General features: G+C 43.7%; 1 protein-coding gene and 3 non-coding genes across 4 annotated transcripts; all 4 read right to left on the bottom strand.

Annotated features, from left to right (window-relative positions):
* Window positions 1-6,354: 6,354 nt before the first annotated feature.
* Window positions 6,355-6,427, bottom strand: trnaf-gaa. The gene has a single exon. It is a non-coding gene; the product is annotated as a tRNA-Phe (tRNA).
* A 4,441-nt stretch (window positions 6,428-10,868) lies between these two features.
* Window positions 10,869-10,942, bottom strand: trnai-aau. Its single transcript has one exon. It is a non-coding gene; the product is annotated as a tRNA-Ile (tRNA).
* Window positions 10,943-13,431: 2,489 nt separating this feature from the next.
* On the bottom strand, window positions 13,432-13,504 carry trnaf-gaa. The gene has a single exon. It is a non-coding gene; the product is annotated as a tRNA-Phe (tRNA).
* A 2,087-nt stretch (window positions 13,505-15,591) lies between these two features.
* On the bottom strand, window positions 15,592-21,014 carry LOC118216081. The gene is made up of 10 exons (XM_035397099.1): window positions 20,973-21,014; window positions 20,809-20,824; window positions 20,337-20,408; window positions 20,147-20,248; window positions 19,929-20,000; window positions 19,762-19,830; window positions 18,500-19,658; window positions 17,147-18,239; window positions 16,869-17,025; window positions 15,592-16,681 (listed from the first exon to the last, which is right to left on the bottom strand). The coding sequence occupies exons 7-10, from the start codon at window positions 19,495-19,497 to the stop codon at window positions 15,627-15,629; spliced, it is 3,303 nt and encodes a 1,100-aa protein (XP_035252990.1). The 5' UTR covers window positions 19,498-19,658; window positions 19,762-19,830; window positions 19,929-20,000; window positions 20,147-20,248; window positions 20,337-20,408; window positions 20,809-20,824; window positions 20,973-21,014; the 3' UTR covers window positions 15,592-15,626.
* Window positions 21,015-21,029: the final 15 nt, after the last annotated feature.

Genomic DNA, 21,029 nt, shown 5'->3' with positions numbered 1-21,029 from the left:
GATGTGACTTGGGGGCAGAGAGAGAGACTATGCATTTAATATACCAGGCGCAATGATAAGATCTGTACTTGACTATGGGTGTTTTGTTTATGGCTCAGCTGCCAAGTCGGTGCTCGGGAAATTAGACATTCTACAGAGCAAGGCATTGAGACTCTGCTGTGGGGCTTTTAAAACTTCCCCAATTCCTGCACTGCTTATTGAAATGGGAGAAATGCCCTTATACTTAAGGCGTATTAAGTTGGGGCTGCAGTACTGGGTAAAACTAAGTGGCGCTAATCAAACACTCCCAGCCAGGTGTCTTTTACAAGGGTCATGGGATCCGGGTGGCAAGATTAAAAGGAAACCATTTTTTGACAGTGTAAATCAGTGGGCCAGTAAATTGAGAATGGAGCAGGAAAGCATAGCAAATCATACGGGCTGGTTACCTGTACCTTTTTGGGTAATGCAAGAGCTGGACATTGACCTCATTTTTTTACAAGAAAAGGACAGTAGTGTGATAGTTTCAAAAATAGAACATTACCTCAACAGAGAGATGGAATCTTATTTGAAAGTTTTTACAGATGGTTCTAGGGACCCAGAGAGTGGGAAAGCAGGATTTGGACTGTATTTGGCTCAGTTTGGTTTTAGGATTGAGCGGCGTGTCACTGATGGAAGTTCTGTCTTCACAACAGAACTACTGGCAATTCTTTGGGCTTTGTGGTGGACAGAGGACATAAGACCAAAGAAAGTCCTCATTTGTTCTGACTCAGCAGCTGCTCTGATGGCTAAAAGAGGACTTAAATCAAAAGCTCGGCCTGACCTTATTAATGAGATTTTATCTGTTTTGTTCAGAATTGGGAAATCTGGTTGCGAAGTCAAGTTCTGCTGGGTTCCTGGGCATACTGGAGTTGAGGGAAATTAAATAGCTGACGCTATAGCAAAGGCAAGTCTTAAGAAAGGAGACATAGATGTAAATATATCCCTGGGAAGGATGGAACTTAGAGGAAAAATCAAGGAGGGTGTTGAAAGAGAATGGCAGGGATTATGGGAAAAGGAGACTAAAGGAAGACACAATTTTTATTTCATCCTCAGATTAAAAAACCCAGTTGTTGGTCTGGAACCTGAAGAGATTCAGTTAAAATTAGCAGACTGAGGCTTGAACACTGTGGGTTAAATCATTACTTGCATATTGTAGGAAAACATCCAACAGGACTATTTGAGTGTGGAAACCCAGAAACAGTCAAGCATGCTCTCCTGGAGTGTGGCAAGTATAAAGCAGAGAGGGAAACTTTCTATAAGAGATGGTCAGACCTAGGAGTAGTTGCATTCTCCATTAAATCTTTTTTTGGCCAAAGTGAGAACCACCAGCTGATCACCAATACAGTTTTACAGTTCCTGCATGAGTCAGGGCTGTATATGAGAGTATGAGCTGCAATTGTTAAATTTCTATCCTTGGAGGGCAGTAATACGCCTAGTTGCGTTTACACTGCCGAAAACTGACAAGAAGAAGAAGAAGAAGAACAAATGCGATGTTTTGGCACTGTTTTCAGACGTGGGTTAATCATTCTCATGTTGTTTGTCTCTGGCAATGTTCACCCAAACCCAGGGCCTGCTATTCAAGGCCCCACTGCCTCTAGTCTGTCGTTTAATGATTTTTGTGAACAGGCTTTTTACATGTCAATATCCGTAGTTTGTTGCCAAAACTTGATTATTTAAAATCTTGGGTGCGTACTGCAAACCCTGATGTTTGGCTGTCTCTGAATCGTGGCTTAAGAAAAGTGTCTCTAATCTTGAAATTCAAATATCGGGCTACATGTCTTTCATCAGGATAGATCCACTAAGGGAGGTGGTGTGACTATCTTTGTAAAAGACCATTTGCAATGTTCTGTAACACTGTCTAAGTCAGTCCCCAAGCAATTTGAACTGTTACTGTTGAAACTTAAACTGTCAAAAATTTCACTCTCTCTGTTGCTGTTTGCTATAGACCACCCTTGCTCCAGCATGTACACTAACAGCTCTTGGTGAACTTCTGGCCCTCACATTTCCTATGAGTTTGTCCTTCTGGGTGATCTAAACTGGGATATGATCAACCCCCAGATTTAGTCATATAGCAATTTGATGCTTTAAACCTCTTTCAACTTATTACTGAGCCAACCAGACATAATTTGAAATCACCCTCAGCTGCCACACTGACTGATATTATTCTCACTAACACTCCATCAAACTATCAAACTGGAGTCTTCAGTCAAGACTTGAGTGACCACTGTGCCATTGCATGCGTTCGCTCTGGCCTCTCTGTCAAACGCCCACCAGTGATTGCGACCAAGCGCTCACTGAAAAACTTGACAATCAAGCCTTCCTACATGATGTTGCAGCTGTGAACTGGGATAGAATCAACCTTATCCCTCTGTGGATGATGCCTGGTCTTATTTCAAGAATACCTTTAGCCTTATCATTGATAAACACGCCCCACTGAAAAGATTCCGGACCAAGAATTGTTACAGCCCCTGGTTTACTCACGACTTGACTGCTCTGATCCAACTAAAAAATGCCTTATGGCAGAGAGCTAGGTCTTCTCAGTCTCCTGCCGACTGGCTGGCCTTCAGACAATGCAGAAACAAAACCACACAGGCGATCAGGAAAGCTAAAATCAGTCACTTCAAAGAGAAATTCTCAGCTTGCGGATCTGACGCCAAGAAGTTCTGGAAAACAGTCAAGTCCATGGAAAACAAACTTGCTTCTCCTCATCTACCCACCTCTATGAAATTTGGTGAAATTGTTGTTAATGATAAAGCACGCATGGCCACGCTCTTCAACCACCACTTCGTGAAATCATTGCATGTCTTTGATGCAGCTGCTCCTAACACTGCCTCAACTCATACTCCTACTTCATCATCCAGCATTAACAGCTTCTCCCTTCAACCTGTTATGATTTCGAAGTCCTGGATGAACTCATTAAGTTAATCCAAACAAGTCAGCTGGATCCGATGGGCTTGACCCTGTGTTTTTAAAAGCGGCCACTCATATTATTGCTGCCCCCATTACAAGCCTGTTTAACCTGTCATTTCAACTGTCTGTATTCCCCCTTGACTGTAAATCTGCCATGATTTCCCCCTCTTCAAAGGAGGCTCTGGCTCTGACCCGAACTGCTACAGGCTAATTTCCATCTTGCCCTGCCTGGCCAAAGTCATAGAGAAACTAGTTCATAAACAACTAATTCACTTCATTGACTCTAATCACATTCTGTCTGACCTGCAGTCTGGGTTTAGGACAGGCCACGAATGTATCACCGCTACCCTGAAGGTCCTTGACGACATCGTTACCGCCATGGACAACAAGCAAGTCTGTGTAGCTGCTTTTATAGACCTAGCCAAGGCTTTTGACTCAGACTTAGTAGCATTGGCCTGTCCAGCAGATGCTGCAACTGGTTTGCCAGCTACCTTGCTGATCGTGTCCAGAGGGTGAAGACCGAAAACATCACGTCGGAACCACTTTCATCACTAAAGGTGTGCCTCAAGGCTCCATCTTGGCCCAACCTTGTTCTCCATCTACATTAACGAGGTAGCCAAGGCCGTTGGTAGCTCCCGGATACATCTGTATGCTGATGATACTATCATATATTCAGCTGGCCCCTCACTACATGCTGCTGTGTCCACTCTTCAACAAAGCCTCACCTCTATCCAGCAGTCTTTCCACAACCTCCACCTGCTCCTCAACTCCAAAAAGACCAAATGTATGCTGTTTGACCGGAAAAATCTTAACATCTCCAGCCCCAAGATTTTCAGTGCTGATGGCTTGGAACTGGAGTTTGTCAGCTCCTATAAATACCTTGGCCTCTGGTTGGACTCATCTCTCTCATTTAACACTCACATCAATAACCTTCTGGCTAAAGTCAAAGCTAGACTTGGTTTTCTGTATGGAAACAAGGCTTCTTTCACGCACTCCGCCAAATACACTCTTGTGAAAATGACCATCCTTCCTCTGTTTGACTATGGCAATAATTATAAAATGGCATCAAAGGGCATCCTTAGCAAGCTCGACACACTCCACCACTCAGCAATCCGTTTTGCCTCATGTGCACCCTTCACCACTCACCAATGTGATCTCTACAAACTGGTGGATTGGCCCTCCCTTCATACCAGGCGGCTACAACATTGGCTGCACTTAGTTTATAAAACACTCCTGGGAAAGACACCCTGCTACCTCTCAAACCTCCTGCACATTTCCGACAGCAATTACCGTTTCATATCCAGTGATTTCATAATGCTCATCATTCCAAAAGTCTGTACTGTCTTTGGCCGTAATTCCTTTCATTTTGCTGCTGCAAACAATTGGAACACACTACAAAACACACTCAAACTCACAGCTCTCACATCTCTCAACGTTCAAACAAAATCTGCAACAGGTCATAGTTGACTGCTGCACCTGCTGACCAGCCCTCTCTTCTCTCTCTCTCCCGTTACAACTGTACAAAGAATATCCAGTAACTCACCTTCTCTTGCACATAGTGTTTATTTATTGGTTTATTGATTTTATTTATCGACTTTTGATTTATTTTATTTACCTATGCCGTCTTTTGCCGTTTCTTGTGTACTGTCGTGTCATACTGTATATCGTACTGTATTGTATCTATACTGCATGTGTCGTTTTGTGTTGACTGTGTTTATTTACATATTTACTGTTGCTGACGCCTCTTGGCCAGGTCATCATTGTAAATGAGAATTGGTTCTCAACTGATTTTACCTGGTTAAATAAAGGTCAAATAAAATAAATTAAAAAAAGGTTGAATTTAGTCTAATCTCCATTTTAATTAACTGTAGAAGAGTCCACCGTTATTGATTGTAATAATCATATATCTCATAGATAATATCATATATATATATATATATATATATATCATAGATAATTATAGTGGAAATGTGTTCCTATAGCCTAACTGGTAGAACAAGGTGCTAGTAATGCCAATGGTCACGGGTTTTATTCCTAGGGACCACACATACTGATACAAAATGTATACTTTATCCTGCAGTACAAGGTGCTGTGGATAAAGGCCTATGCTAAATGAAAATGTTAAAACTGAAAGTGACATGCATATACTGTCCTTTCCAAATCATGTATTTATCCGGACGTGTAGTGTAGCACAGTGGGTAAGGAACTGGGCTTGTAACCGAAAGGTCGCAGGTTCGATTCCAGGGTAAGGACACTGCCGTTGTACCCTTGAGCAAGGTACTTAACTGGAATCGCTTCAGTATATATCCAGCTGTATAAATGGATACAATGTAAAAAAAAAATGCTATGTAAAAGTTGTGTAAGTTGCTCTGGATAAGAGCGTCTGCTAAATGCCTGTAATGTAATGTAATGTATGCCAGGGCTGTGTGGGCATTGTGATCCCTAGAAATGTTCAATAACAATATTAAAATGTGATCTAATTTACTTCTGTATTGTAAGTAAGGTGAAGATGCACTGGAAATACCTGGGATCCAGTAGCAGGGATTTCGTCCAGAAAAAGTCTGCTTAAGGCACACTATTATAAACGTTTCTCTAAGGGAAGTAACCGTTAACCCATGATAATATTATGTTATTACATATTAATATGTTAGCTATTATTGTGATGTTCTGTGGAGCACTGACATGTTGTATGGCCTAGCTAGAACTGTAGTTGCATAGTATACATAGACGAATAAAATTAGGTTCACTGGACTGACTGTGAATCCCTGTTAGACTGATCTGAGCTGAGTATAAATCAAGTACGATATACTTCACGCTAACTTTGATAGATGCATACATGTGATATGATGATGATTTTTTATTGGCATTCCAATATAAAATACTAACGATGTATCCTTTGCCGGGAGGTGATGAGAAGCAGAGTCTGAAGCCGTTTCGCTAGTCTCATCCGATATTGGGACATTGGAAATAGGGAGGACACAATGATCGGCCTCTGGGGCACGAAGACGAGGTGGCAGTGGAGGAAAGGAGTGTGCATTTTTTGAGTATTGGGACGGACCCCAAATGAGAAGGGAAACCAGTTGATCTCAGGCCGTTTTCTCACCTGCAATTGAATCACGCCTCGGCAAAAAGTCAATAGAGCCTTCTAGACAGGCTGTTCTCACATTGCCCCTGCCCAGTAAGTAATCAGCAACAATGGAGTACAAACGATGATTGACAGCGATGTTCCCACACTGCCACACATGGCGTTTAGTGCAGGTCCACATCTCAGGAGCTTGGTCGCACAAAGACCCGACAGTCCTAAATGGAAAAACTACAAATCTTAGAACTGGATTCCACTCTGTGGAACCGGTATCAGCTTAAGCAGGAGGTAAACTCAAGCAGAGGGGCTCAGCTCTACGCGACGAAAGATGAAACACCTCCCATTGCCGAAACCCGGGATTGAACCAGGGACCTTTAGATCTTCAGTCTAACGCTCTCCCAGCTGAGCTATTTCGGCCACGAAGTTTGCAGCATTCCTCGGATTTGCCGGGCCTGGGCCTGGTAGGACGTACAGATATCTTCCGCCAGGGCTCCGCTGGGAGCTAAAGCAGCAAAATCTCTGCACAAAGCATGCTAAAGTATGAAGTACTTGAGTAAGACTGCAACAGTTTCTTTTAAAAATACTTTGCCTGGTAACACGTGCACAGTACGTCGGACAGTACATTTGCAATTGTCAATGTTTTCGGTGCTTGTCCCTTACAGACAAACCAATTCAAAAAATGTCTTTTTTATGCCGGTCTTGGACTAGGGGCTTCTTCCTTGCGCGACAGCCTTTCGGGCCATGGCGATGTAGGATTCTCGAAATGGTGGATGTAGATACTTTGGTACCTTATGCCTCCAACTCCTTCACCAGCTCCTTTGTTGTTGTCTTGGGATTCAGTTGAACCTTTCGGACCAAAGTTCGTTCAGCCCAGGTAGATAATTGTTCCCTACTTCCTGAACGATGCAGTGTCTTTGTGGTCCCAAGATTTTTATATTTGCAGACAATTGTTTGTACAGATGCTCATGGTACCTTCAGTTGTTTGGAAATTGCTCCCAAGGAGGACCCTGACTTTTGGAGGTCCAGAATTTCTTTTCTGAGGTCTTGGCTGAGTTGCTTGGATTTTCCCATGGTATCATGGGCAACAAGGCAGTGGCTCTAAAGGTAGGCCCTTCAGTGCAGCCACAGGTGCCAATAAACTCCCAATGAAGTCCTAATTATGACAGTTGGACAATCAGAAGCTTCTAAAAAGTCATTACATCAATGTCTGGAATCTTCCAGACTGTGTAAGGAGACAGTCATCTTGGTGTATGTAAACCTGCGACCATCTGGAATTCTGAATGAATTAAAACGGAAATAAATCTGTCTCTAATCGGCTGTTGTAAAATTACCGCTGATGTGAACAAAGCAGATGCCCTAATTGACTAGCCAAAAGATACGTATGGTAACATGAAATGTGCGGAGTCGTGAAAAACTGAGTTTGAGTATCTTAAGCCTCGGTGCATGTGAACTTTTGGCCGCAACCGTACATGTAAAAATTCTTGTCAAACAAATTCACAGATGTCACAAGCTGCACTAACGGAAAAGAGTCTACAACCCATACGAAACCCGTGTGAATTTCATCGTATGTTCCCTTCTAATTAGGACACATTGTGGAAGAGAACACGTCGGTGTTTACTGGCATTTTCAGGGTAAAGCCACGGGCGACAGGGGGCGCACTAACCAGCTTTGTCCTCGTTAGTATAGTGGTCAGTATCCCCGCCTGTCACGCGGGGGCCAGCCGTGTATAGGTGTAACGCCGTCCCACGGAAACGAGGGTTCGAATCCACCCGCGGGCAAATAAACAATCGTTCGTAATTGATTCGTTCTTCACAGAAGTGTCTCAGTTAACGCTTCTTCTTTTTTTAGGTTTGATATTAACGTGATATTTGTTCTCCACCTCCATTTTATTATGGAGAGGATCAGGAAATCTTTTCTGCCGAATCAATACATATAAAGTTATCAAAGTATTTACATCGGATCAATTATTGCAACAGTACAAATAGGATTACAACATTACATATTACAATTCTTAATAAACACATAAACAGCCAAGTATAAATGTAAAGCTATATTTGTATTTTCGTTCGTAACAGTATTAGCAGGGTTGATATGCACGAGCATGAAACGGGATTGGGGCTGGGACTGGAGCAGGCGGATTTACCGAGGCCGCAAGGTGACAACTGGCACACATGCAGTCGGACTCCCTGCAGTCACATGCTGCCACGGCTGCTGGGTTTCCTGAAGCTCGAGCTCCTGGAGCTTGGGTGTTAAGAGAAGTACTGGCATTGGTCTGCTTTTGCCAAGTACTTCATGGGCCACTTCTGAAGCAGAAATTATATTTTTATATACAGTGAGCTCCATAACGTTAGGGACAAAGCCGTATTTTCTTTACTTGGTTCTGTACTTCATAATTTTAGATTTGTAATCAAACAATTTACATGTGGTTAAAGTGCAGCTATCAGCTCTCAGCTCTTATGAAAGATTATTTTAATACATTTTGATTTCACCCTGTAGAAATAACAGCGCTCTCTATACATACATACAACCCCAATTCCAAAAAAGCCGAGACAGTGTGGAAAATGCTAATAAAAACAAAAGGGAGTGATAATGTTAAATATTGTACATTTTATTTACCCTGTACTATATTTAAAACACTACAACAGCACATTATTTGATGTTTTACCTTGTGAATTTAATTGTTTTTTGAAAATATACACTCATTTCAAATCTGTTGACTGCAACACGCTCCAAAAAAGCTGGGACAGTCGAGTGTTTACCACTTTGTAACATCACCATTTCTTTTAATAACGCTTATTAAATTTGGGCAATATTTTTCAAGTCAAAGTTTAAAAATTACTGCTTTCTGTTTTATTTGCATTTCATTTACCGTCTCAACTTTTTTAGAATTGGGGATGTACGTACATATTTTCAGGGTGCCATAATGTTCAGGACAAATGGATTCACATGCGTTTCTGATTAGTCAGGTGTGTTCAATTGCTTCTTCAGTACAATTATAAGGTATGCCAATGGAAGGAAGCCATTATGAGGCTGGGATATATGAAAAAACAGTCAGAGACATTGGCCAAACCTTAAGCTTACCAAAGTCAACCGCTTGCAACATCATTAAGAACGAGAGCACTGGTGAGCTCAGTAATCACAAAGGGCCTGGTAGGCCAAGGTGGACCTATACAGTTGATGACCAAAGAATTCTCGCTATAATGAAATAACATTAACTCTAAAACAGAGACCTGGACAGTAAAATTTGGGGAGGGTTTATATTTTCATGGGAACTGTACATCATGATGCTGAATAAATGGTAGGTGCTTCTTCAGTACAATTATAAGGTATGCCAATGGACGGAAGCCATTATGAGGCTGGGATATATGAAAAAACAGTCAGAGACATTGGCCAAACCTTAAGCTTACCAAAGTCAACCGCTTGCAACATCATTAAGAACGAGAGCACTGGTGAGCTCAGTAATCACAAAGGGCCTGGTAGGCAAAGGTGGACCTATACAGTTGATGACCAAAGAATTCTCGCTATAATGAAATAACATTAACTCTAAAACAGAGACCTGGACAGTAAAATTTGGGGAGGGTTTATATTTTCATGGGAACTGTACATCATGATGCTGAATAAATGGTAGGTTCTTTATGCCCTTGACCTTATGTTTTGCCATTTTGATGCACAACCTTGTGTAGCTCTATCACCCAGTATTATCAAATTCTCAACATGAAATTATTATTGTTATTATAATGATTTTCCAATGATCTCCCTTTTTTTGTGTGCTGTCAATCCAGGGGATAGGGTGGGAGGGGTAGTTAATATGAATTGCATTACACAAATTCTGTACTGTCTGAAGGTGGAGGCAGCAATATTTGTACTGTGTCCTGTTCTATATTGAATAGTTAAAACTGACTGATAATAATAATAATAATAATAATAATAATAATAATAATAATAATAATAATGGTAAGTATATAAACATATAGATAGGAAAGCGTTTGTTAAGATGGCTGAATGACAGTACTGACAATGAACAATTAGAGATGGCATTACTTATTGCCTTGACAGCAATAGTGTAATAAGTAATAATTTAAAAAATGTATGTCTAGACCGTGACGTGTTACACAAGGCACATGTAAAGGGGGCAATACCAATAATGATGATGATACCAGCAATAATATAGTGAGGGGGAAATGAAACATATTGTAAACTAAACCCTAATATGATTGCAGGGCCATGGAAATAATAGCTGGTGTACTGAGACACAAACGTGCACATGTACACATGTCCCATTTACCTGCGATATTCTCACTTAAAAGTGTTATTATGCACGGACAAGCCAGCAAACGGGACGTGAAACCCAATAATGAAGTCAAATAGGAAAAATGAAACTACTGGTCTTTTAGCTGAAATAATGACAGAATACCTCGATGACATCAATATAAAACAGGAACCTGTTTGTAATAAATTTATTAAGACTTACCGAAGCGTAGGTACCACAAAATAACCGCAAAACGCCTTATTTAATATTCGAATTTATTTGTCTATACGCTGTCATTCATTCATTCAGGACGGCAACGTTAAGAACAACCGTTGAGAATGAATGGGGAAAGGTAAAGGCAGAGACGAAAATGGTCTTCCTGCATCCGGGACGGAACAGCGCCGCGAAAAAATACGTGCGGCCAAAAATATATTACATCCGTAGTGTTAAGAACTACCGTTGAGAACGAACGGTAAAAGTTAAGGGAAGTTAAGCATAACTATCCACGGCTCCCGCAGCGGGAGACCGGGGTTCAATTCCCCGACGGGGAGAATACGTTTTTGTTGTCCACACTGACAAAAACGTAGTAAAGGGAAGGCCAGAGAGCCTTGGCCCGTGCGGGGGTCGAACCCGCGACCTTGGCGTTATTAGCACCACGCTCTAACCAACTGAGCTAACCGGCCCGTGAACAGGTCATCCCGTCAGCTATCGCCGGCAACCATAGGGTAATTGCTTTCACACCAAGAGATTGTGGAAGTTACGCTAGGAATTCAAAGACGCATCGGAACAAGATGACACGTCCCGCCAAATTCCTAACTCGAATCATTGACTCAGAGCCCAGAAGGCCGACCGATTCATCGTTGCCCCTGCTCTTTTTTGGAATTCGGTGGAACCGGGGGAACACTGTTGAAGACAGACAGTACCGCGGATTCTGGATACGGCTTCGGCTCAGCTGGTCCAATGGGGAATTGGCAATACCGAGAGCAGGAGAGTCTAGCTCCCGAAAACCAGTGGCGGGGTCGCTCTTCCATTTTCGCTTCCATTTCTTTCCAATGGCGTGCTCTGCCCCGTTCATTCCTTACCAATCAAATCTCCCCGTCTCTGCGGTCCATTTCTTACCAATCGGGTCTCGTTCAGCCCGTCCATTTCTTACCAATCAAATCTCCCCGTCTCTCCGGTCCATTTCTTACCGGTCGGGTCTCGTTCAGCCCGTCCATTTCTTACTAATCAAATCTCCCCCTCTCTTCGGTCCATTTCTTACCAGTCGGGACTCGTCATTCCCATCAATTTCTTACCTATCAAATCTTCCCTTCTCTGCAGCTCCATTTCTTACCGACCAGGACTCGTCATGCCCGTCCATTTCTCGCCAATCAAATGTGGCAGCACAACTGTTTACTTTTGAATGCATGGCACCGATTAGATGTGGATGACAGGAGAACGCGATGTTCTATCTTGTTCTATCAAGGCCCATGGTCCTGGAACGAGCTGCAGGCTAAGCTCAAACTTGATTATCTCATCTCGTTACCAGATTTTAAAAGACGGATAATTGATATTTGGTCTGTGACCTGTGCTTGTTTTAAACCCTGAACTTGTTTAACACTGTTTTAGTTCATGTATTCTGTCATGTTGGTTGGTTTATTCTGTGCGCTACTGTTGTCGTTGTTTTTGTTTTGTACGCCGTTTCATATAGCTTTGGCCCTGTCTTGGCTATTTCTCACTTAAGGTTTTAATCTCCACGTGACTTCCTAGTCAAATAAAGGTTCATATTGTCTAGACAGTCTGCATTGTGAAGAGATCAAGACAACAGCCTCTGTCATTCACTGCGATACTGAAGAACACTGTGGGATTTTGCATGATTTATAAAGGTAAGACAACTGCATTAAATTATTTAAATCGTTAACGGTTTAAGACAAAAAGCTAGCTATTGTCTGACAGTAATGAAGATGGTACGTTTCCTTTTTACCATATTTGATTATTTAGCCATAGCTTGCTGATGGAAATTTACCTCAAGACGATTCCCTGACAAAAACGTAGTAGTACATAAAGTTTTTGTTAAGTATAATAATGTACATCAAGATCATTTTCAAAGTATAGTTTAAGTACTTTATAAAATGAAATTGGTCCATTTTAATTATAATTAAAGTGTGTCCTGGGGCTACACTTTAAGTGTGCCATTACTGAACTACCACTAAACTTTGTATGCCATATCTTTAAAATGTGATCTAATTTTACTTCTGTATTGTAAGTAAGGTGAAGATGCACTGGAAATACCTGGGATCCAGTAGCAGGGATTTAGTCCAGAAAAAGTCTGCTTAAGGCACACTATTATAAACGTTTCTCTAAGGGAAGTAACGTTAACCCATGATAATATTATGTTATTACATATTAATATGTTAGCTATTATTGTGATGTTCTGTGGAGCACTGACATGTTGTATGGCCTAGCTAGAACTGTAGTTGCATAGTATACATAGACGAATAAAATTAGGTTCACTGGACTGACTGTGAATCCCTGTTAGGCTGATCTGAGCTGAGTATAAATCAAGTACGATATACTTCACGCTAACTTTGATAGATGCATACATGTGATATGATGATGATTTTTTATTGGCATTCCAATATAAAATACTAACGATGTATCCTTTGCCGGGAGGTGATGAGAAGCAGAGTCTGAAGCCGTTTCGCTAGTCTCATCCGATATTGGGACATTGGAAATAGGGAGGACACAATGATCGGCCTCTGGGGCACGAAGACGAGGTGGCAGTGGAGGAAAGGAGTGTGCATTTTTTGAGTATTGGGACGGACCCCAAATGAGAAGGGAAACCAGTTGATCTCAGGCCGTTTTCTCACCTGCAATTGAATCACGCCTCGGCAAAAAGTCAATAGAGCCTTCTAGACAGGCTGTTCTCACATTGCCCCTGCCCAGTAAGTAATCAGCAACAATGGAGTACAAACGATGATTGACAGCGATGTTCCCACACTGCCACACATGGCGTTTAGTGCAGGTCCACATCTCAGGAGCTTGGTCGCACAAAGACCCGACAGTCCTAAATGGAAAAACTACAAGTCTTAGAACTGGATTCCACTCTGTGGAACCGGTATCAGCTTAAGCAGGAGGTAAACTCAACCAGAAGGGCTCAGCTCTACGCGACGAAAGATGAAACACCTCCCATTGCCGAAACCCGGGATTGAACCAGGGACCTTTAGATCTTCAGTCTAACGCTCTCCCAGCTGAGCTATTTCGGCCACGAAGTTTGCAGCATTCCTCGGATTTGCCGGGCCTGGGCCTGGTAGGACGTACAGATATCTTCCGCCAGGGCTCCGCTGGGAGCTAAAGCAGCAAAATCTCTGCACAAAGCATGCTAAAGTATGAAGTACTTGAGTAAGACTGCAACAGTTTCTTTTAAAAATACTTTGCCTGGTAACACGTGCACAGTACGTCGGACAGTACATTTGCAATTGTCAATGTTTTCGGTGCTTGTCCCTTACAGACAAACCAATTCAAAAAATGTCTTTTTTATGCCGGTCTTGGACTAGGGGCTTCTTCCTTGCGCGACAGCCTTTCGGGCCATGGCGATGTAGGATTCTCGAAATGGTGGATGTAGATACTTTGGTACCTTATGCCTCCAACTCCTTCACCAGCTCCTTTGTTGTTGTCTTGGGATTCAGTTGAACCTTTCGGACCAAAGTTCGTTCAGCCCAGGTAGATAATTGTTCCCTACTTCCTGAACGATGCAGTGTCTTTGTGGTCCCAAGATTTTTATATTTGCAGACAATTGTTTGTACAGATGCTCGTGGTACCTTCAGTTGTTTGGAAATTGCTCCCAAGGAGGACCCTGCCTTTTGGAGGTCCAGAATTTCTTTTCTGAGGTCTTGGCTGAGTTGCTTGGATTTTCCCATGGTATCATGGGCAACAAGGCAGTGGCTCTAAAGGTAGGCCCTTCAGTGCAGCCACAGGTGCCAATAAACTCCCAATGAAGTCCTAATTATGACAGTTGGACAATCAGAAGCTTCTAAAAAGTCATTACATCAATGTCTGGAATCTTCCAGACTGTGTAAGGAGACAGTCATCTTGGTGTATGTAAACCTGCGACCATCTGGAATTCTGAATGAATTAAAACGGAAATAAATCTGTCTCTAATCGGCTGTTGTAAAATTACCGCTGATGTGAACAAAGCAGATGCCCTAATTGACTAGCCAAAAGATACGTATGGTAACATGAAATGTGCGGAGTCGTGAAAAACTGAGTTTGAGTATCTTAAGCCTTGGTGCATGTGAACTTTTGGCCGCAACCGTACATGTAAAAATTCTTGTCAAACAAATTCACAGATGTCACAAGCTGCACTAACGGAAAAGAGTCTACAACCCATACGAAACCCGTGTGAATTTCATCGTATGTTCCCTTCTAATTAGGACACATTGTGGAAGAGAACACGTCGGTGTTTACTGGCATTTTCAGGGTAAAGCCACGGGCGACAGGGGGCGCACTAACCAGCTTTGTCCTCGTTAGTATAGTGGTCAGTATCCCCGCCTGTCACGCGGGGGCCAGCCGTGTATAGGTGTAACGCCGTCCCACGGAAAAGAGGATTCGAATCCACCACCGGCCGCCTGTGCTCAAGTGCAATCTAGTAATAATTGTTAGAATCCACTTGTGGGCAGAGGAATGTAATGTTCATAATGGTTCATTTTTTCACAGGTGTCTCAAATAATGTTTATTCTTTTTTTAGGTTTTATATTAATATATTTCATCTTCAGCTCAATTTTAATATGGAAAGGAATATGGAAATATGGAAATCCTTCTGGCCATCAAGCTATTTAATTGTGCTTTGTAAGAATTACAGAGGTGTTAGATTCACCTGTCTTTTTTCTGCACCCCACGCTGTGCAATCTCAACAATATGGTATATGGTGCTCTGTCTTGATGTGTTTTTAAATATATTGTTTTCAACGCCTTTTTAATGTTACTTTTTAATGTATTTTACAGTCTTTTTGTGTCTTGTATTGTCTTTTACTGTTTACTGCTGCTTGACAAATCAATTTCCCTCTTGAGGATAATAAAGAATAGCTCATCTCATCATTACAACATTTAAATTCTAATTAATAATCAGTAGCAAGGAATAAAATCAGGCAGACAGCTGGTTGGATGTTGGATACAAATTTTTTATTTATTTTAAAAACTTTATTTCTGAACAAGAACGATATTTGCAACTTGCTTACTATCCACACACGCACACACACTCATTCACAAACACACATATAAACACAAGAACAATAGTATAAATTAATAAATATATACATTATTTACAGGGTTGAAAGGGGAATAGTGCTGGGTCAACAGGGGGGAAAGCCTGAAGAGAAGAACATTAATATTACTTCCCCTTTTTAACTACCCATCTATTTTTTTCTGCCTCATAAAATTTACTATTCTGGAACTCCCTCCAGCTCATCTCTTGGGCCATCCCCTGCCCTTGGTACAAAGACAGTACCTTAGCAGGGCAGTATATGTACTTCCCTGCCACCCCAGGGAAGCACGTATGTACATGAGGGCTATTGGGGCCCTGCTTGATAGGCTGGTGGCAGAACCTGCAGAGGCGGCCTGAAGGCAGTGCTTCCACAGATTTCCTCTTTTCCCTCTCCTCCAGCACACGCTTCCGCTCTGTTCCCCTCTGTCTTGAGGCCTCCAGCTCCCTCTGGAAAAAAGGGGTCTTAGTAAAATCCAGAAAGGGCATCCTGGGGTTGGTGAGTCCTTCTCCTGCATACGTCTGGTACATCCTGGTGGAGCAGTAGAAGAACTTCACCTCTCCGCTCTGATAGAAGTGATGGATGGAGGAGCCATCACCCAGGTACCGTGATTTCGGCTGGCCACAGGCAAGGCAGTTCCTCGTTTTTTTTTTTTGAGGTTGCATCGCTGCCTGCTGTTGCTGCAAGATCTCTTGCACCAGCTTTTCCACTGTGGCCTTGGTCACAGGGGCTCCCTGGGTGTCGCTACCATGAGATGTGACTGGGTTTATAAGGGCTGAAGGCAGGGTGACGACTGGGACAGTCTGACTCCCTGCAGTCAGATGCTGCCACAGCTGCTGGGTCTCCTGCAGCTTCTCGGGGCTGGTGTTCAAGGAGGTACTGGCATTTGTCTTCTTGGCCAAGTACTTCACATACCGTGAAATATGCTGCCTTGTGGTGGGGTGCAGGAGACTGTTGGGGTCAGAGCAGGTACTCTGCACCAGAGCAGCATAGTCTCTGTCCACCTGCTGCAGGAAATCCTTCTCTCCCCTGTGCTTCGCCAGGAGTCCATCAATGACTGCTGTCATGGGTGATGGCCACCTGTTGTGGTCCAAGACATAGACCAGCCCTCCTGTCTTTACTGGACCTGTGCGCGCAGCTCTGGGAGAGGCAGCTTGTGGCAGGGGAGAAGTGCTTTGCAGACCTAAAAGGAGATTAAAAGATTTTTCTTTGTGATAAACAAGTCAGGATCGCTCACACAATAATAAAAGATCAACAAGAGAGAGCAATACAGTGAAGAACGCATATTCATTATTAGGCTTTTGAGAAGGTTCGGCTTTCTCAGCATATGAATACATATTTTCGTTTGGATGCAGTAGCATTTGATTTACCTGTGTCCATTAAAGAGAGAATGTTGCTCTCCTCTTCCTGTTTTGTGGACAGTTTTGGGTGGCAAAAGGCTGTCTGTTGCGAGGACTGTGGTGAGGGCAGGGTCCGTGCTGTCAGGGATGGGTCCAGTTCAACGGACGGCTCACCGCTCTCAAAGCTCTGATGTAAAATAGACAAAATGACAAGAAATTATTAAAGTCAGCAACAGTAAGCTGTAAGCAAGTGCCGAACAATGTTATTAGACTAACACAATGACATGACAAAAAGAAAAGTAGACTACCTGTGCGGTGTCTGTGTCCCTCTTATCTTCAACTGTGGGTGGGAAGTGAAGTACCACAGGTGGCGCAGACAATGCCTGGGTGGAAGGCAGCTGTGTCTCCACAGGAGGAGGGAGGACTGTCTTTTGGGTTTTATGCTTCTGCCAGTCCAAAGGAACTGGACGGCAGCCTGGCTCCAGGTACTGCAGTCCAAACCTCTCTCCTGTGTCCCTGCCAGTGATGTGCAGTGCTGGGTATTTAAACTGCCCCATCACCTTCTCAGAAGCCTGGTTGAGTTCACATACCAAAACAGGGTCAAACATTGCCGGTAGCACCACTTCAGGCAGCTCCAAGTCCACCAGCCTCTGGAAATTCCATCGCGCCACTCCAGCTAACCCCTGAGCCTGGAACAGCTCGTTGGAGACCTGGTTCCCAGTCACCCAACGGGCCTGGTGAAAGTGGAAGCCCTCCTGTTGAGATGTGCCCCTGATGGGGATCCAGACTGGCACAGTGGCTCCTTCCCCCTTCACGTGGTTGAGCTGCACAGTGCCCCCGTACCTGTACAGGACCCCATCCTCTACCTCTGCGTCGCTGAGGCAGCCTCTCAAAATGTGGACTCGCTGGATCCTCCACATCTTCAGCATGGAGGGCTTGTACAGCAGGGTGTCGTTAGGGTCCTTGGCCAGATGGAAATGGCGAAGGACACCCTCCACTCTCTGCACGAGCTCCCTCGGACACGGCACCTTCATCCTGCAGTGCTCCCTTATGTGCTGCTTGGTGGGTTCAGCAGGCACAATCCCACAGAATCTGTAGGCCACTTTCAGCTTCTGCAAGTCTCCCTGGTCCACAACAGTGAATGCCGCAGACAGGAACTTGCAGAATGTGCTATAGAGCGGATGATGCTCAGACACACACTCCCTGGTGAACCTGCGCATGCAGTGAAACAAGTCCAGCCTGATAGCAATGTCCTGGTTGAACTTGCTCCGAGATGCGCAGGTGCTGATCAGGCTACCAGAGGTGGCCTGTACCACGATGGCATCGGTGGTCTGCCAGGAAACCCACTGAAGGTGCTCAAAGGGCTGCGGGTCCGCGACTCGAAATGGAGCACAGCAGTCTCTACATAGGCACAAAAAGAGAGACAAGGCAATTGTAAGTGTTTGATGTAGAAATGTATGGATATGTTTTCAACACACATTTAAATAATCAGCCTACCAAAGTAAAATTATACTGATGTTTCATAGTTAAATGATTCTCACATTTTTTTAATTGTAATTATACCTTCAAGTATAACTAATTAATGGATTCATTTTTATTATATTGTGTATAAAGTAAGTTTAGTGGAACAGACAGTACACGTGACTAAATGTTATTCATACCTGTCCACCCACTGGTACTTTGCCTTCTCCACCCCAGCAGCGCTGTAGCGGTTGGCCAGGCCCTCGTACATGGGCTCGAGCGACTTGTCACACTCTGACTGCAGCATCACCCAGGACAGGATCATCCAGTTCTCATTCATTATGGCATATGATGACATAGTGCCAGATGAGATGGTAACCTTCCTAGCCATTCGGCGTGTGTGGTCTGACCGGAAGACCTGTCCAAATGTTCCCTGGAGCAGCTGGGTAAATGCCGCCTCCTGCCGCTGGAACTCCTGTAGGAGGCAGTCCGTCAGGTAGTGCGAAGACACAGAGACTCCATACCAGCCATCTTGGTCCTCATACTGGCCAAAGGGTGCAGGAGAGTCCGCTTGTTGCAGATAGCCAGTGATGGTAGCCTGCCCATAGAGCCCTGCTTCCGCATCCCTAATGTTCTGCACTGCCAGGAGGTAGGCCAGGTTGGCACGCTCATATTTTAAGTGCAGCAACTCTGTCACCTGGTTGGCCATATCGTTTGGGGACTTGCCGGTTCTTCTCAGCTCATCCATGACGGTCTTGCAGATGGCCTTCTTGTGTGTGAGGAAGGCCGGGAGGATGTTGGTGAACCTCCTGGGAAGTGTTTCCAACCACTGTGGTTTGTCTGCAAACCAGTAGCGCCTACAGACTTTGCAGGTAAGTCGGGAGGCGAAGATGTAGTACTGGCCACTGGTGCCAACAATCACACGAGGCCTTCCGACACCTGCAGACAAAACCTGTGGGGAGGCACACCCATACAGACAGGGCAGGATGTAGTTGTTCCTGACTCTCTCCATGATCGCATGCTCTGGCTTCCAGATGAAGAAGGGGTGGAGCTGAAAGTGCTTAGGAGACGGAAGCTTAGAGCTGGTCTCAATTAACTCCGGCTGAGGTGGATGACGCCACAGGGACACCATGTTCATCAGGTGGCGCACTGGTCGGGACCCTGGCCAGAGCCCCAAAGCTTCCAGTTCAGTCTTCATCCAAATACGCTGCTGGAGAGAGCAGTTCCATTGGCGAACATCCTGATCATAGCTGTAGGCCGATGCTGGGTGGGCAGGCTGGGCAGAGAGAGCTGGAGGAGAGGGTGCAGGGTGGGTGAGGGGTCTTGGGTGCTGCTGAGCCGTGGTAGGGTGTGCCAGAGCTACAAAACACACAAAAAATGAAAACCATTTTTAAGCAATCTGGGCCACAGCAGATAAAATGAAATTAGTTAGGCATTAAAGACACATTATAGCGAGTAATACCTTCAGCCAATGCAGTTTCCTGCTCATCTCTGACAGGGGCAGAGGACCACACACCCTGTGATACGGAACCTTAGGGAAATGGTACAAACACAGGAGTCTGTAATTAACAAGCAGATGCTAACATCAAATATTGATTGCTATACTTATGTTCTTTGTTGAATGCTTACCAATACTGGGAGATGTGACGGTTTGTCTCTTTGGTGATGGAGGTGAGCGTCGTACTGCTGGCTTGCTGTGACCTTAAAAGAGGATAGAAAAAAAGAAATGTCAATAATCAGCAGTCTATCTTCTCAGAAATTACAAGTTGTAAATAATAATATGGACACAATAATTAGCCAGACAGACAGGTGTCTTAGTGTGCTGTTCATTACATGAAACATCATACCCTGTTCCTGTTGTTCTGTCCCAGGTGTTGGCAGAGAGGATGGAACCAACGCCAGCAGCTCAGGAGGAATTGGCAGTGGGACCTTCCCTGCCGCCGAAGGAGCTAAAAAATAAAACATTAACATCAACATATAACCTGAAGTGATACCTTTATTAAATAGACAGGCTTGTATTTCTACATGCATACTTACAGGCAGAAGCAGTCCCATGGGAGTCGTCGGCCGGCCTGGAGAGTGTAGCAGTAGGCTCTGGCCTACTCCTCACTGTAAATGCAAATACAAAGAGTTACTCTATTCCAATAAGCCTTGCCCAGACAACACTGTCTGCATAATGTACAGTAGCCTTGTTAATACTTCCTTTACCTGTATTTGATTGTCAGACTAATTACAATTTTGAATTGGGTTTGTCCAAATTTTTCAGAACAACAAAAGTTTTGAAAGCAGGTAAAGCAAGTCAACAGACTTGCATTTTTAAAAGCAAACTGTGAATTCATAGCATGTTGCGTGATTTACTGGTGGGCCAAAATAAAATTTTGAATTAAAGATAGTGGCACTGGCTCCAAGCCAAGCCTTTTCATTCTGTCCTTATTGCAATTTAAATGCCCCCTAGAAGCACCACTGCAACAAGCATGCAAAAAAATGTAAAATTCATTTGAACACTTACCCTCATCGCTGATATACTGTACGTTAGTGTTTGGTTAGTAGAAAAAAGAACACACACGTCAGAACAGGCCAGAACACGGCCAAAATAAGAAATTTGTGCATTGGAACTCATTAACAGGTGTTGAACTCTGTTCATCGCAGAATTCTCAAACTGATGGAGCAAACCTCTCGGCACAGACACAGCTTGGGCTCTGACAACTTCAGCTGGTGAACCTGAAAGTA

This window comes from Anguilla anguilla, chromosome 17, assembly GCF_013347855.1.
Source record: "Anguilla anguilla isolate fAngAng1 chromosome 17, fAngAng1.pri, whole genome shotgun sequence".
NCBI lineage: Eukaryota > Metazoa > Chordata > Actinopteri > Anguilliformes > Anguillidae > Anguilla > Anguilla anguilla.
The sequence above is the reverse complement of the archived record's forward strand: the minus strand, read 5'-3'. Positions and strand labels throughout refer to the sequence as shown.

What these genes read in the sequence shown, in the direction of transcription:
- LOC118216081 (XM_035397099.1), bottom strand. Translation starts at nt 19,497, where the DNA reads ATGAAGACTGAACTGGAAGCTTTGGGGCTCTGGCCAGGGTCCCGACCA. An exon ending in AAGTACCAGTGGGTGGACAG is followed by an intron (nt 18,240 to 18,499) that starts GTATGAATAACA and finishes GTGCCTATGTAG; the next exon opens with AGACTGCTGTGCTCCATTTC. An exon ending in GGGACACAGACACCGCACAG is followed by an intron (nt 17,026 to 17,146) that starts GTAGTCTACTTT and finishes ATTTTACATCAG; the next exon opens with AGCTTTGAGAGCGGTGAGCC.